General features: G+C 31.1%; 3 protein-coding genes across 4 annotated transcripts in view; 1 reads left to right on the top strand and 2 right to left on the bottom strand.

Moving 5' to 3' along the window:
• Nucleotides 1-1117, bottom strand: part of LOC145328087 (uncharacterized) — a 633740-nt gene extending 632623 nt beyond the window's left edge. For both annotated transcript variants that reach the window (XM_080171649.1, XM_080171650.1), the window contains exon 1: nt 1085-1117. The gene's annotated coding sequence lies outside the window, so the exon portion shown is untranslated. The remainder of the gene's footprint in view (nt 1-1084) is intronic.
• On the top strand, nt 859-9569 carry LOC145328089 (uncharacterized). Its single transcript, XM_080171651.1, has 11 exons — nt 859-956; nt 1336-1409; nt 1730-1791; nt 2160-3212; nt 3525-3604; nt 3686-4135; nt 4428-4594; nt 4845-4903; nt 8349-8405; nt 8806-8892; nt 9369-9569. Exons 1-11 carry the CDS (start codon nt 876-878, stop codon nt 9413-9415), a joined length of 2217 nt encoding a protein of 738 aa, XP_080027777.1. The 5' UTR covers nt 859-875; the 3' UTR covers nt 9416-9569.
• Nucleotides 9570-10003: 434 nt separating this feature from the next.
• On the bottom strand, nt 10004-11654 carry LOC145328086 (uncharacterized). Its single transcript, XM_080171648.1, has 3 exons — nt 11426-11654; nt 10682-10790; nt 10004-10252 (listed from the first exon to the last, which is right to left on the bottom strand). Exons 1-3 carry the CDS (start codon nt 11535-11537, stop codon nt 10036-10038), a joined length of 438 nt encoding a protein of 145 aa, XP_080027774.1. The 5' UTR covers nt 11538-11654; the 3' UTR covers nt 10004-10035.
• Between the last annotated feature and the right edge of the window lie 4797 nt (nt 11655-16451).

The following is a 16451-nucleotide window of genomic DNA, read 5'->3' on the forward strand; positions in this document are numbered from 1 at the left end:
AAAAATATCTTTTATGACAAATTGTTTTTGAAAATAATTTATTTGACGACCTATATTTTAATTTCTCTTTAACCCTTGTTATGATTTTCAAAGTGATAATCTTTTGACTTGTGATAATTTGGAAACCCCTGCTCTGTTAAACCTGGAGTTATTTGGATGACATTCAATATCATGATTAATAGCTGATATTTTATTTTGAAGGTGATTCTATATTTGTTTCATCTTTAGCATAACTAGAAATAATCTTTACTTTGTCTCGAAGAGTAGTCTATTTTTTTTTGTTGGGGGGGGGGGAGGGATTTGATATTACCCCTCCCATCTTTAAACATTCTTAGACAGCATGACCAAAGTCTTCTGTTGGTAAAATAACATCACTATAAATTAACAGGGTATTATTTACCCATCTAATCTGACCAATTGATTCTTTATCATTTAAGGCCATTAACCCTATCATGGCTTATGTCCTAACCCCCCCCCCCCTTCTTTGTTTAATTAATCCCTTTCTTAATGCCCCTAAGATTTTTTTCAACCCTAGAAGCAAGTGGTTAACTCAAAAAACAGCAAATTTATAAAATTACTTGGCATTTAAAATTCTATTTAATTATATGATTTAGTTTCTTTTTGTTTAATCATATTATTATTTTTCTATTTTATATCCAGTGTTAGGACGGTTTAAGTGCATTTTTTTTAATCCTAAGGTGATAATTGGCAATTTAATGATATCTTAGATCTATAACCTTAGCTGTTTTTTAAAAAAAGACTCATAGTAAAAACACAATTTTTAACACTTAAACCCTAAAACCTGCCCCAATGCTTAACCCTATAGAAGGAAATAAATAACAAAATAAGTTCAGTTTATTGTTGAATTGCTCACAATGAAGTTACCACGAATATTTTGTCTTATTATAATTTTGTCCACAAATGTTATAAGCTGCTGGAGGAAAAACGAACAAGGGGTAATGTTTAATTTATTTTCCAGTGTGGCTTCGAAACTGATTAATATCCGCTGGATTTAAATCAATTCTCAGCCATACTTTGAAAAATCAAATATATTTCAAGTAAAAAAATACTCATTATCAATTGCATCTCTTGTAGAAGTGAATCAAGCAATATTAGCTTGGTCGTTTTAGTAATTATACTATATATCTGATTTTTTGGAATTATGATTTCTAGCACAACATAATAAAGCCCTAAAACTGTAAGTATATCCCTATCCTAATAGGTATACAGTATCCTTCATTTATGCACATAAAAAATAACCACTTAATACTCTTACAGTTAGGACTTTAAGTAAAAGTTTGTCAATCAAAGGTTCTCATAACAACTAATATTTAGTTTCAAAGATGGACGTCAGGAAGACTAAAACGAAGCGTCCCTATTCCTGTGGTAAGGGACAATGCTGAACCAAGGTAAGATTAGAAAAGTTTCTCTGCTATACCGAAAATCATGTATAGCTTACTGCATTTATTAAATTAAAAAATCATAAAGCTTTGGGCTAACAAAACTAGTTTTAATCTGAAAATTATCTATTTTAATATCCGCGGTAAACTGTTTATATATGATGTGATAAATAACTATTATAATTTGGAGAGAGATTGGAGAATCGTTAAAGGAAAATTATATTGTCTGTTGTCAATCTTTTCCTATAATAACTGCAATATTGTAATCTTGGATTTAAATACACTACCTACCAAATTAAAAATTTTACGGATTTATTTTAAATATTCAGAATACTCGTAGAGAAGCCTATTGAAGTTAAAAGACCTGGCACACAAACTACTGAATCTAATCAATTAGGAAAGTTTGAAAAAATATAAGAATATAAGATATTATAATCAAGTCCAATGAACACAAAAAATAACTTTATTTTCCCCCAAAAATATCAGCCAATAAATATGATTATTATTTTACATTAGATGATATTTCTAGATTAGTTGTTTTTTTTTCTCTTGAGTGTGTGTGTGGGAGCGGAAGGGTCACTTGAATAGCCTAACAATCAACCCTAGTCCAAACTTCAGCCTCCCTGTAAATTTTGTGCTTATTGGTTCATCTGCAAATTTCCTAGGGGACAAAATTCCAATACATAGCTAATACATTATAAATATTAGCTAATATCATTATCTAAAAATCTTTAAAAGAAGCATATTTTCAACTTTTAAAATTAGGACCACTTTCATTTATTGGAAATTTCGGTACCTCAATTATGAAACTGGTGACAGATGCTGTTAATCCTATTAAATGTGATGACAGTACCAGCTCAGCTGATGCCAGGTGTGCCCAAGTTAGAAATATCAATGGACAACTCACGAAACCTATCCAGGTACTGCGTCCAAGCAACAATCCAGCAGATCTAAGAAAATTAACTGATGGCAATTCACCATTAAAGGTTGTATCATCTTCAAACACAAAAATAACTGACAGAAAACCTTTACCTGTGCTGAGGCCTAATTCTGAAACAAGAACTGGAGACCAGTTTCAGATTTCAAGACCTGTTCATGTTGTAAAAGCAAGTCCAGCTATCAAACCAATCAATGATGCTCAAACAGTGCATGTTATTAACCCAGTTGCTAAGAGTCCTAAACCTGAAGATAAAGTATACATTGTGGAACCTGTTGCAGTAATCAAAAGTGATGGTGGTCCTGCCATCAAAGTAATTAATCAAGCACCTGGAAATAAACCACTTGAAGTAAGAAGACCTAGTAGTCCAGCACCTGTCAACAAACCAACAATTCAAATCAAAAGACCTGGAGATTCTCATTTACAACATAAACCTGTTCAAGTACACCCTTCAGCTCATGTAAACAGACAAATTCAACCTACTAATTCTGCTAAACATTTAGAAGTAAGACGTCCAGGTGATTCTCCACTCCCACTAATGAAACCTGTCCCTATACATCAATCAGCTATAGTAAAGAGACTTGGTGAACCTCTTGAAGTAAGAAGACCAGATACACACAGCAAAAGAAGTGTTCCTATCCAGGTAAGGAGACCAAGTAATAGTGCAAGACCCAGTAGCTCATTCATTGGTTCATCAACTCTAACGTCAAACCAACCAATACAGGTTAGAAGACCAGGATCACATACCCACATTGTTAAATCAAGTTCTCCACGAGTAATAGAAGTGCGTAGGCCAGGATCCACATTGATAGTAACAGGATCCAATAAGCCAGTTGAAGTTAAACGACCCAGTACTGGAACTTCTATTCTTGGAGGTAATGATATTTTAGCCTAATTTTCATATTTTGTTAAGCTAAATGTTAATGACCAGGGTTAAATTGTTTATTACTTATAAATACAGTCTTAATTTTGTAAACCTCTTTTACTCTAACAAAAATATTTTCAAAATACAATTAACATAGCCCTCAGCATTAAGGATGGCAAATTTGTTAGTTTTGTACCTACAATAATATTCTTAACTCCCAAAAAAGCACAATTTATATGTTCAATCAATTTAGAAACCCTAAACTTCAGAAAAAAATTGTAATTCTTTAAATCACAGAATAACACTAGTGATTTGTATTTAGGCCTCGTTAATTTGTTGAGAGGAAAACGAAATGCAGGAAAAGAAGTGTCAGAATATTCTTTTACCCAAGGACTAAAAAAGGTAGGTTTTGTAGTCAATGAAATTTTATACATTTTCTATAACAACGATTTTTAACAAAATTAATTTTTGTTTTGTTTTTAGATATGTTCATCTGTTGCAAAAGAAGCTGAAAAAGTGCATCCAAAAACGGAAAAAGAATTTGAGAAAATAGTTCTTGAAAAAGAAAAAGAGGCAATTGATGAAGCCATAACTGACCACAGGAAAGCCCTGGAAAGATCACAAATAACACATATTGAAGCAGATGAAGGTGAAGCAATTGTGAAAGATTTAACACTTTTGACTAAAAATGTTCTTGCAAAAGGAATTACCGAACAAGACACTGGCATTACTGAGCAAGAATTAATAGTAAGCGGCAAAGATTTGATTCATGAAAATCACAGAACAAAAAGAGATGTAGATAATAATGATTTAGACAATCCTTATTATCCAATTCCTGTTATATCAAGACAAGATCTATCCTCCCTGTTTGATGGAAGATTATTCTTTGTTATCCCTCACGAGAATGATTTTTCATATGGTCAAAGAAAAAAGGTAGTTTTACACTATATATATCTTCACTAAATCATAAATGAAACAAAATCGTTTATTGTATATCTAAAGAAAATTAGCAATTTATAGTTGTTTGTCTGTAATTAGGTCTCTCTGTCCTTTTTGAAAGGTTCAATATCTTTATGAATAACAATATGCGGTTTATGAAAATACTTTAAAAATTTTCTTGTTTTTCATTTTTTCACCTTAGGTTTGAACAAGATATCTAATGCTAATTTTCAAGCAAAATTTAAGTGCAGAAACACTTTTACCTTTTTACTATACTTTTATTTAGAGAAATGCTATATCAGTGGCAGAACAGGAGAGACAACATGCTTATGTAGCTTTAACTGCTCATGATCATGAAACATCTGATCATAAAATACATGACCATAGTGAAGATCACAAGAGTCATCACCATGATCACAGTGAAGACCACCCTGTAGAGTTTCATCATCATGGGTAAAGAAATCTATTTTGATTTCATTAAACTAGCAATTGCTATTTTTCATTTTTGATACTTTTAAACTGTTCTTTTATATAAAAAAAAATACATAAAAAAATATTTTTGAGTTAGTTAATACATTTCCAGAGGGTTAAGAACCAAATGTTTTAAATATTTTGTGGTGGTATTATTATTATTATAACCTTACCACCTGGACATCCTTAAACATGCTATAATTACATAAGTTTTATATAAAAATTGTTTTAGAGAGGAAGAAACAAATGATCCTAGGTTTCAAGAAGTCCACAAGACATGCCACCATTCAGGTATTAACCCCTAGTAATCTCAAAACGTGTAAGTAAGCAATTAACATTTTTTTTGGCTTACTTAAATGTGCCATTGTGCCATTTTTGTGGTAAATTACTGATAAGCCATAAAGAATACTAATTGCTTACTTATATCAGCATTCTACAACAATTTGGTCTTACTTGTGAGTTAAAAGAGGGTGGAGTAAATAAATACTCAGTCATTTACAGTAAAAGTGGCTTATATAAGTTGAAGTGAAGAAAAAGAAGGAGGAGTAATAATTAATCCCTTCCTTCCTGTAAGCAGTTTATGAAAAAAAGAGAAGATTTGGCTGATATAAGCCAAATAAGCAACAAATGTGATTGATTGCTTATAAGTAATTTATCCAAAAATTGCATGATTTGGTATATAAGCCAAATAAGCATTTATTAAGATTGATTGCTTGTAAGTAATTTATCAACAAATTGGATGATTTGGTATATAAGCCAAATAAGCATTTATTGTGATTGATTGCTTATAAGTAATCTATCAAAAAAGTGTATGATTTGGTATATAAGCCAAATAAGCAATAAATTTGATTGATTGCTTATAAGTAATCTATCAAAAAATTGCATGATTTGGTATATAAGCCAAATAAGCATTTATTGTGATTGATTGCTTATAAGTAATCTATCAAAAAATTGCATGATTTGGTATATAAGCCAAATAATCATTTATTGTGATTGTTTTCTTATAAGTAATCTATGAAAAAATTGCATGATTTGGTATATAAGCCAAATAAGCATTTATTGTGATTGATTACTTATAAGTAATTTGCATTTTCATTGATTGCTTATAAGTAATATATCAAAAAATAGCATGATTTGGTATATAAGCCAAATAAGCATTTATTGTAATTGATTGCTTGTAAGTAATTTTTCAAAAAATTGCATGATGAATGAAAAAAATATTTAAAGAACTCTATATTTCATTAATTTTTTTCCCTCTCCCACATATTTTTTTTTTCAACAAGAAGGGGAGGAAAATAGTAAACTGTTTTTAGTTAACTTTTTTCCCCCAACCACTTATTTTTTATTTTTCTCTCCCCCTTTTAGCAGAGTAGTTATGCAGAATATGCATCCCTATATATAAGCCAAACAAGCAATCATTTTCATTGATTGCTTATAAGTAATTTATGAAAAAATAGCATGATTTGGTATATAAGCCAAATAAGCAATCATTTTCATTGATTGCTTGTAAGTAATTTATGAAAAAATAGCATGATTTGGTATATAAGCCAAATAAGCAATCATTTTCATTGATTGCTTATAAGTAATTTATGAAAAAATAGCATGATTTGGTATATAAGCCAAATAAGCAATCATTTTTATTGATTGCTTGTAAGTAATCTATCAAAAAATTGCATGATTTGGTATATAAGCCAAATAAGCATTTATTGTGATTGATTACTTTTAAGTAATTTATCAAAAAATTGCATGATTTGGTATATAAGCCAAATAAGCAATCATTTTCATTGATTGCTTGTAAGTAATTTATCAAAAAATTGTATGATTTAGTATATAAGCCAAATAAGCATTTATTGTGATTGATTGCTTATAAGTAATCTATCAAAAAATTGCATGATTTGGTATATAAGCCAAATAAGCATTTATTGTGATTGATTGCTTATAAGTAATATATCAAAAAATTACATGATTTGGTAAATAAGCCAAATAAGCATTTATTGTGATTGATTACTTTTAAGCAATTTATCAAAAAATAGCATGATTTGGTATATAAGCCAAATAAGTAAAAATTTTCATTGATTGCTTATAATTAATTTATCAAGAAATAGTATGATTTGTTATATGAGTCAAATATGCAAAAATTTAGATTAAATAAAAACCTTAACATTCTTTTTCCAATTTGTGGACCAACCATGCCCATGGATCTTTGATCTGTAAATTACATTTATACCCAAGGCGGGAGTGTATATTGGACTGTATTTACACAGGTAACCAAAGTTTCTTTACCATTCTTAGCTTGGTTAGCCTAAAAAATTTGGGTATTTTCATTGTATTTTGTTGGTTTCAAACAAGTAGTGCACATTTTTCAATTAATTTAATCAATAATTTTAATCTACAACAGGGGTAATTCAATTTTCAGTATGGCTTAAAAACTGATTAATGTCTGATGGATTTGAACCGGTTCTAAGTCATACTGGAAAATCATGTAACATAATATATTCTAGACAATTTTATACAAATATCAATACCAGATTTGTTAGTCCCTAAGTGTTAACAAAACAAGAATCAATATTATAATTTTTCACTTTACTATATCTGGAATGCTGTCTATATTATGATGCAATAACATTGGGGATGTATTAAATTTCCATTGTATTGTATGATGTATTGTAAAATTTGTGGTTTCACTCAGGATACCTTGTTGAGTACTAAAACCCTCCATCTCCCCTTAATAATAAAATGTTTTGAGAAAATAATTTATAATTTAATTATGGTAGGGGCTAGCTTATTATTTGTTTGTTTATTATTAGATGAGTAGAATAATTATTAAATGCAAAAAATTTGATAAAAAATGTTGAAATATGTTTTGAATTGACTTACAGACTTTTTGTAAAGATCTCAAAGTTGCTAGGTTTCTAAGTAAAATCTTCTGTTAATATTACATATATAGTTAATATTCAACTGTAAAGAGTTATTAAAAAAAGTGGTGAATGCTGGGATCTTTTACAAAGTAGCCTTGGACAAAGTAGCTTCTAGGACAAAGCAGCTTGGGACAAATACTTAAAGGAACCCTGCACAAAATATACCAATTTAACTACTGAAAGACCACCATGAGTAGACCCAATACCCAAAATTTGAAGCCTCCAGCTTCAATAACAAAAAAGTTATACATCACATAGAAAGAAAATTATAAGCTTATTTTTGGCAGAAACTTAGGATGCCAGTAACTGTTATCATTTTCATAATAAAAACACCCTTCTTTATATTCAAAATCATTGAAAAAAATTCAGTTTAATTTGCATTGTACTGGTAGTACTGTAATGTAAGAATGACAGCCTTTAGGCTTTCCAGCCAATCAGAAGTCTAAGTCTTGTCTTATTTAATAATTTATTCCTTTAAGGACAAACTATACATAATTAAATCACATGTTAACATTATTTCGCTCATAAATTTATCTTCAAATTTAAGTCTTTTTTTACGCGGGTAAATAATTATCATTTTAAAGTAAATAAAGTAGCTTTGTAACTTATGGTGTCAATTCGTCCTTGACTATGATTTTCTCAGTAGCTGTAATTATAGACAGAAATTTTACTTTACAAAGTTGCTATTATAATCTGCTAAATAACCATCATCCTTTTTACCATAGGATAAATCGTTAGATTTATATTCTAAAAAGAATAAGATATATTTTTCACCTTTTTCTGGTTAAAAAAAAAAAAAAAAAAACCTGATTATTTAGGTTACCAACCAAAATTTCCAGCCCACAATCACGCACTGCATCATAAGAACAGCAAAGGTAAAAAAGAATATTTAAGTTCAAAAGAAGCAGGGCTTTAACAAGCTAACTATAATTTACATTAAAAAGAACTAGAAATCAGCTTTATTAATTTTAAATAAGATAAGAATTAGAAGATTAAAAAAATAAATTGTTTAGTAGAACAGGAACAATTATATTCAAAGGTACACATAGCGTGAACACTATTCTAGATTAAAATAATGCAATATAATACAATACATTTAGGTCAGGTTAGGTTAGGTTGTATTGGGTACTTGGTAGCCCCGCAGGGTTAAAACTTCCCAAATGATTAGGGATAGGGAAAAAAACTATTCCTCTTAAAACATTCAAATTAATTGACTAATGTAAGTTATGTAATTTGACGAAAATAAAATATGTTTTAAAAATTGTTTTGTTTCAGGTCCTTCATCAGTTTTTGAGGATGACACTGAAGTACCCACCCTGGTCCATCCACACATACACCAAATGTCCCATTCAAATTCAAAAGGTAAAAATATATTTGCTAGTTAGTTCAAGTTTTGTTTAGTTATTTATAACAAACAGTACAAAAGGTAAATATAGAATTACAGAATATCAATTAAGTTTGTGTGGGTCTTTTTCTCTATCCCTTCAGATAAGAAGCCCTCAAACACTAGGGGTGCAACTGCTAGTTATAGTTAATTTAGAATAGCTCCAAGTAGTGCCAAGTCTTCCTAAAGGTTTAGGCAATCCACAAGGACTCTGAGCTTGGGTGTTGTTTTAGGGTAAGTTATCAAAAAAATCCCCCCCCCCAAAAAAAAAAATAAGCTTGGGCGTCCTTGCCTCTATGATGATAAGATGACCCCTCCCCCCCCAAAAAAAAAATAATTTTCAATTTTTTATCCCCCCCTCTCTAAATAAAAAAAGCTTGTATGTGCTTGAGTTTAAGAGACATATTAAACCACTTTAGTGTTGAGATTATTAATTATAACCAACTTGTTTTAGGTCCATTAGAGGTTGAGAAAAAAGAAGACTTGATTTTTGAACACTAAATACATAGTTAAAAATTATGTAATTAAATTTTGTTTCGTCTATATTAATTTCTAAAAGGCTTGATCATTTCAAGCTTTATTGTATATTTGCAATGGCATTGTGTAATTTAATGATATTTTTAAAAGAAAATAAATTTAAGATATGTCAAGAAAATCATAGTTTATTTTGTGGAAAAAAATCACGAAACCTTTTAAAAGCTCATATTATAATCGATATATAATATGTGGATATTGTGACATGGAAATCTTTGTCGTCAGGTTATGTTTATAGTAATCAATACGTTCTCAAATGGTTAGGGGGGGTATTTGTAAATTATCCAGCTGGTAGAAACACTTTATCAAGGTTTGCGAGAAATTTTGACCATCAACAGTGTTTATAAGCAATCTTCCATCAATCCCCTCTTAATGCGAAGCCCCTTGAGGCTCAGGGGGAAGCGACTTGAAAAAAGTAGTGTTTTTTTGTATAATGTAAGTCAAGGACGATTAAATCTTTTGAAAGTGTTCTATATGTAGGTCCAGCTATTGTTTTTTTTTAAATTTTATTATGCCCCTAATATCTAGGGACTAGCAAAGATAAAGTAAAAATAATACATATAAATGTTTATTAAATAAATAACATTTTATCTATAATTAGCAGTAATATCGGATCTGGTTCTTCTGGGCCACAGTTCATTTTTCTCCACACGCTGAATTGGAATGGGGACCATTGTCGGCTGACCGGCTGTTTTACCAGCAGTGCTGTTCTGACCCCCGAAATATTCATCTTCAATTTGTTGTTGTTGGATTTGGATATTTCTCTGAAAGGTTTCGTCAAAATCGTCTAATCCTTGTTCTTGTCTAGAAAAAAAATAGTTTCAAAAAAATGCTGAATGATGATGAATCCTTACAATAAAGTAACAGAATGTCTGTCTGTTTGTCTATACTAAAGAATCTCGCTACCCGCTAAACCGTTATGGTTCTCCTTTACAGGGTAGCTTCTCGTAGGTACTAGATGTCTCTAGGGGGTAACTGATGAAGATGTGGAGGGAGTGGGTGGAATCGATTCTCCACAATCAATTTTAGCTAGATTTTTTTGCAGAAAGGTTGTCATTTTTTTTCAGGGCGATTTTTCTTGGCAGGATGGAGTTTACCTCCCCAAAGATAGTTATAAACCTTTCTACGACCAAAAAGGGAAGCATCGACGAAAAAAAACCCATATCAGTTCAGCAATTAGTGAGATCCTAGTGTACACTCATATAGACTTTTATATAAGAATAATATTGGTACCTGTATTTTTGAACTGCATCCTGTCTGGCAAACCTGTCCAGGTTTCTTCTGGCAGCGTCCAGCTCATCATTACTCTGCTGGACAACTTGCCTGCTGTAAGTTACTGTGCCTACAAAAGATCAAAAAATTAGTTTTAAAGATATTTTTTTTGTTTATAAATTTATCTTTATTAATGAAATATTTAGTTTTTTTTAAATCTTAATCTTAATAAAATACTATTATTGATATTAACAAAATATCATAAAAATCAGTAAATTAAGGCGCATTAACAAACAAAAGATATTTACTATATTTATAAACAAGTTTTTATAATGATAAAATCAATAAATAAACAATAAAATAAAAATACATTTTTAAACTGAATATTTCCAAACTTATACATATGTATGAAATTTTAACACAACTTTTGCAATCTTTAGAAAGATATAATGATTTTTCCAGTATGGCTTCCCAACCGATTAATATCCGCTGGATTAGAACTGGTTATAAGCCATACTGAAAAATCATTTATAACATCGTATTACAGACAATGTTCCATGAATATTAAAATAAGAATTATGCATTTAATACCTGTTTTGTTAGCCTAGGGCCTTTGACCCCTAGGAGGTAACAAAACTTTTTAATCTTATAATATTTTATTTTAATATTCGTAGAAATCTGTCCATAATACTATGCAATAAATAACTATTGCAATAAATTTTAACAGCTACATTTGTAGATATTGCATTCAAATCATAATATTACCTGGTGCCGACATATATTCCGGCTTCCTTCTCTTAGCCCAGTCCTGCTCTGTATTCTTATATTCGCGAGGGTTGAACTCCCCATACGTTGCGCTGTTAGATGTGCTGTACATTTTGGTAGATTTTTTGTTCAAAATTTGGTAGATTTTCTGATGATTTCTCCTTTGTTGTTTGTTGAAGACTAAGTTGAAATACGTTTAGCGCACCTTATATGCTTGAAAATTTTTATTCTAGAACGTTTTCAGCGATTTAAATAAGGGTTAAATATCTAACTATTATTTTTGGAATCTTATTAAATTTTTAGAATTAAAAACTGAATTCTAAAACAGATTTTAAAAATAAATTTGGATTTAATGTTTTTTTTTAAATTCAAATATGATGTTGTTTTGCCCTGTTTCATGAGTCATTAGGCGCACCGCATAAGTTGAAGCTAGTACGAGAAAGAAGATTTAAAGAGGCATAGCTGCTCAAAACTTTTGTTTGACTGTCTGTCTTTTTAAAAGTTATGTATAAGTTTAATATGAACGTTGGCTTCCAATCGTTTGCAGGGGCGTAGTGACATTGGGCTGTTTTTTACACTAGTCTCCAAAATTGTATAACAACGTTTTTTTATTAGTCTTGAGATCTTTTATTGATTTTTATTTTGCTTGATTTATTCAGCTGAGCGTCCAAACGTTTCAACAACTTATTATAATTTGCAGAATGGTTAATTATGTGTATCATCACTGAATAATGTACATCAATTTATCGGCCATTGTCTTATCCTTTTAGATCCCTGGAACGTTTGTGCTGGTATTTGTCATATATGAAGAATGTTTATGATCATAGAAGTTAAGCTGTTGTGTTGGTCATTAGGTCGACGTAAATAGGATGCAAATTCGGATTTAATGACATAGCCATTTTTACCTTTAATAAAGCAATAAAAAGATAATAAAAATCTTGAAAAATAATAATAAAAAATATATTAAAAATAAGTGGATAAAAAAACGTTTCATTGGATGAACATCTTATTAAAAAATGTTATTAACCAAGCCTTTTTTTAAAAACCCTTGATTTTATTACAAAAAGATTCAAATATTTTATATTGCAAGTGCAATTGTATAGTATAGCCAAAAAATCTTCTTTACTTGAATCTTTTAGTTTTACCTGTTTTAAGGCATTCCTATACTATGATTTAGTGCATATTTGAAAATGTAGGCTGTGTTTTCAACAGATCAAAGTCAAACCAACTCTTTTCTCAAAATATGTGGAAGCAGTTGCGTGCAAAGAAAGTTGCCAAGGGGTGAAAGCCTTGAGGGGATGAAAAAAGGAGAAGGCAGGCCTTTCTGATTTCTCTAAACTAGTCTCCTGAACGCCCATGGGCAAGGGTAATCAAATTTTTATTAAGCGGGTGTGGTGAGGGGTGTGATACCATACCACCCTTTCCGTTATTTCTTACATCATGTATTGGAAGGGGGGTTAAATCTTATACATTTCCTCAAAAAATACCCTATACCTCCCCCCCTCCCCCTAAGCATGAATGTAGGAGATAAAGGCCTTAAGGTCTTTCAAAATAAATACCACATGCATGCCAAACGTTCTTGTTAGTTTGATGATTGTAAGTTGTAAGTAAAATATGTGTGGGTGTAAGCCCATAATGATAAAAGTTGCCCGGTAAGGAACAACGTTTCTATGTATCAGAAAGTTAAATCATTTTAGTACAAATCTCAAAGCAAGGTTTCTGACAATGCCCAAATTGTGTCACAATTGTATCAAAAATGATCTTTGTGACGTCATAAAAATTAGTGATTATCCATCTCTTTTTTAGGGGTTTTCTTTCCCACTTCTCTCTCATCTCCCTCATTTTTATGATGTCACATGGATCATTTTTGACAAAATTTGGGCTTTGTCAAGGTTTCTATATAAGCAATGTTTGTTCGCAGGTCTGCATTTTTTAATTTTCTCAAGTTTTGCATTATATGAATTTATTTCGAGTCACTTATAGTTTTGCCACAAAGGAAGGGTTTGAAGTTCATTATCCCCTTCCAATTTTTTTCCGGGGCCAATTTTTGGTAAGGTAATCTGGGTGTCCTATGTGGTCTGTTGAAAAAGAATATCATATGTAAACAGAAACTGCGTAGATTCTGTAAACTGATTTAGCGTTCAGTCGAACGTTTTTTCATACCCTAAAGTTATATAATATATGTATAAGCAATTTTGCAAATATTTAATATTAACTGCATTGTCAGCTAGATTTGAATAAATTTCTTTCCAGTATGGCCTCAAAACCGGATAATATCTGCTGGATTGGAACCGGTTCTCAGCCATACCTAAAAATATGTATAGTATAGTATTACAAACAGTTTTCCACGAATATTAGAATAAAAAAGATACCATTTATGTTATCCCAGGACTTCGGCCCCTCGGGTCTACCAAAACTGGTTTTAACCTTATAACTTTGAATTTGATATACGCGGAAAGCTGTCTATAATACTAGATATGAATAACTATTCTCCTTACTTCTTCCCTTTTCTTTGTTAAGCATATCATATAGCAGGGATGCAGAGATAGTTTCATAGGTAAATAGATAATAAAAGAATCTTAATAGTATCTGAATGTATGTGTGTACTTTTGTTCAATAAAATCACTGGAATATCTTTAGAGAAGTTATGGCAGAATATTTAACATTAACTTTTAAAACTAAATCATTAATAACTAAGCTACTATATAATTTACTTTGTCTGTCAGTAAAGATATGGAAGGAAATGTGATTTTCTCGGCTGCTATTTAAGACAACCCTAAAAAAAGGCATCCAATATACTTCTTACTGGGTTATCATTCTCCTTCAAAAAATCAGAGATGAAAAGCTATATATTGATATGTAAAGGTATCGTGCTTTCTTTTCCTCCCCCCCCCCCTCCTCCCCCCCTTTTTACAAAAAGATATTTCTTTTCTAACTGTCTTTAGCCTATTGTCCGTTCATGATGATTTTATCATTCTTTACTACTTATAAAGGCTGTCATCTTTCCTATGTCATTGCCTTATTTAGAGTCAATTTGTCTATCCCTAATTCAATGATAATATAGAGGGGAGCGTCATTCATTTGTGTGTCTTATGCATGCACTTTTAATACTAGTTTCTAGTATCAAAACGTTATCTGTTATTTTATCAAAATTATTACTATACAGTACAAAGAAATCATTTGCTTTATCAAAACAAAAATTTAAGATATACATTTAGCTCTTACAAAATTACAATTTTATGTCAATTACAATATTTATTTAATGTCTTGTTTGACCAAGCAAGCTATACATTATTTTATGATATAAAACAACAAATTTTTTAAAATTTAGCTAGTATTTCATTTTTATATTAAAATGCCAATGGTTAAGGTTCTTAAACCAGCATGTACAAAATTAATAAGGCATTAAATTTATTTCCATACATATATACAATTTACTTTTACTAAAATTATGTTACTCATTTCTAAAAGACGACTTTTATTTTCCCCACTTTTATGACTTTGTTTTAAATCAATCCTTAACCCTTACAGATCGGGCCCCAATTCCCACCCAATTCCTCCCTCTACCTCGGCTTCTGTTAGAGATAAAGACGTAAAATTTTTTTCTGGTGGTTCATGTGTATTTTTAGAGAAAATTACTTTTTCTAGTCATAGCGGCCAGGCCGCTCCTTAGCCGCTTTTTAGTGGCCTGCCGCTAAATTTTAAAACAGCTGTAGAGCGGCCAATTTTGCAGCTAGGATGACCAAATTTTTGGACGAACTTTTATCTTTCATAACAAAAAAATTACTTTTTCTGATCATCGCCGAAAAACGGCAAATAACGGAAACCACCATTTTCGGCGGTTACGGCGGTAAAACGGTTAATATTTTTATCTGTTCATTGTTGCTCAAGAATTTACCAAAAAAAATTATAGGTCTCTAGCTGTAATAGAAGCCACGATATTCATGATATATGTCTGTAGTAAAAGCCGGACAAAAATCGGTCATAAAGTCGGTCAGGGTGCGGTCAAACGGTCATAACACCACTTTTCTTATAAGGTCATTGATATCTCAGTATTCACAAAAAAAAATTTAGGTTTCTACCTTATACACAAAAGTCATAATGTAGAAATTAATATTTATTTTGAATTTTTTTTAAATTTTGTGCTACCAAACCGACTTTGACCGGACACCACGACCGACACAGACCCGATATCCTAATAAAATCAACTCTTGCCGACGCAAAATTACTAAACTTAAAAAGTCATGAAGTCACAGCTCTCCATCTTACCTACAAAAAAAATGACATTGAAAAACTAGAGTGGGGGGGGGGTCAACATGACCCCCCCCCCCCCCCCCGATCTGTAAGGGTTAAGTAAAAGAAACAGGATGTGAGTACTAAAGGTAGATTCTTCTTTACAGTGTAGCTTCGCATAAGTCTTGGGAAGGTTTAAAACTTTTTTTGGAATATTAACAACCCCCAATTCTTTAATCTTTATTTTCCCAACCCCAGAGGCTTCTAGACGCGTATCCGCTAGTCCAATACAAAGTAGTAATGTTTTTTTATTCGCTACACCAAGTTAGCTTTACAAAGGTTAATCTAGATGGTTTTGTACTATTATAGTTTTAAATTTGAGTCTTTGAGGTTGGTTTTTGGCTCTCTGCTAATTCTTGGATAAAAATGTTGATCCTTGAGGAACTGATAGGAGGACGAACTTACAAACTTAGTATAGAGTAGTTGGGCTCCGGATAAGACAAGAAAGCATGATCGTGATAAACTTTGTTTTTCTAGGTCAAATAAGAAATTTTGGGTATAGTTCCTTTCGTGCAACGCACATTAAGGGGCGATTCTTCGTTTTTTTCACAGTAGCTTTTCTCATATTTCTAGTCCCTGCGGGGGGCACTAACCCTGCGGGGCCAATTGCCTAACTCTGTGGGGCAATCACATAACCCAATATAACCTAACCTAACCTAAAATAACAAAAGCAATTTTAAAAATACGACGAATCGCCCTTTAAGGGGCGTTGCCACGAAAGGGACTATATCCA

The sequence above is a fragment of the Acartia tonsa genome, chromosome 9 (genome assembly GCF_053477335.1).
Source record: "Acartia tonsa isolate MP-2025a chromosome 9, ASM5347733v1, whole genome shotgun sequence".
Lineage (NCBI taxonomy): Eukaryota > Metazoa > Arthropoda > Copepoda > Calanoida > Acartiidae > Acartia > Acartia tonsa.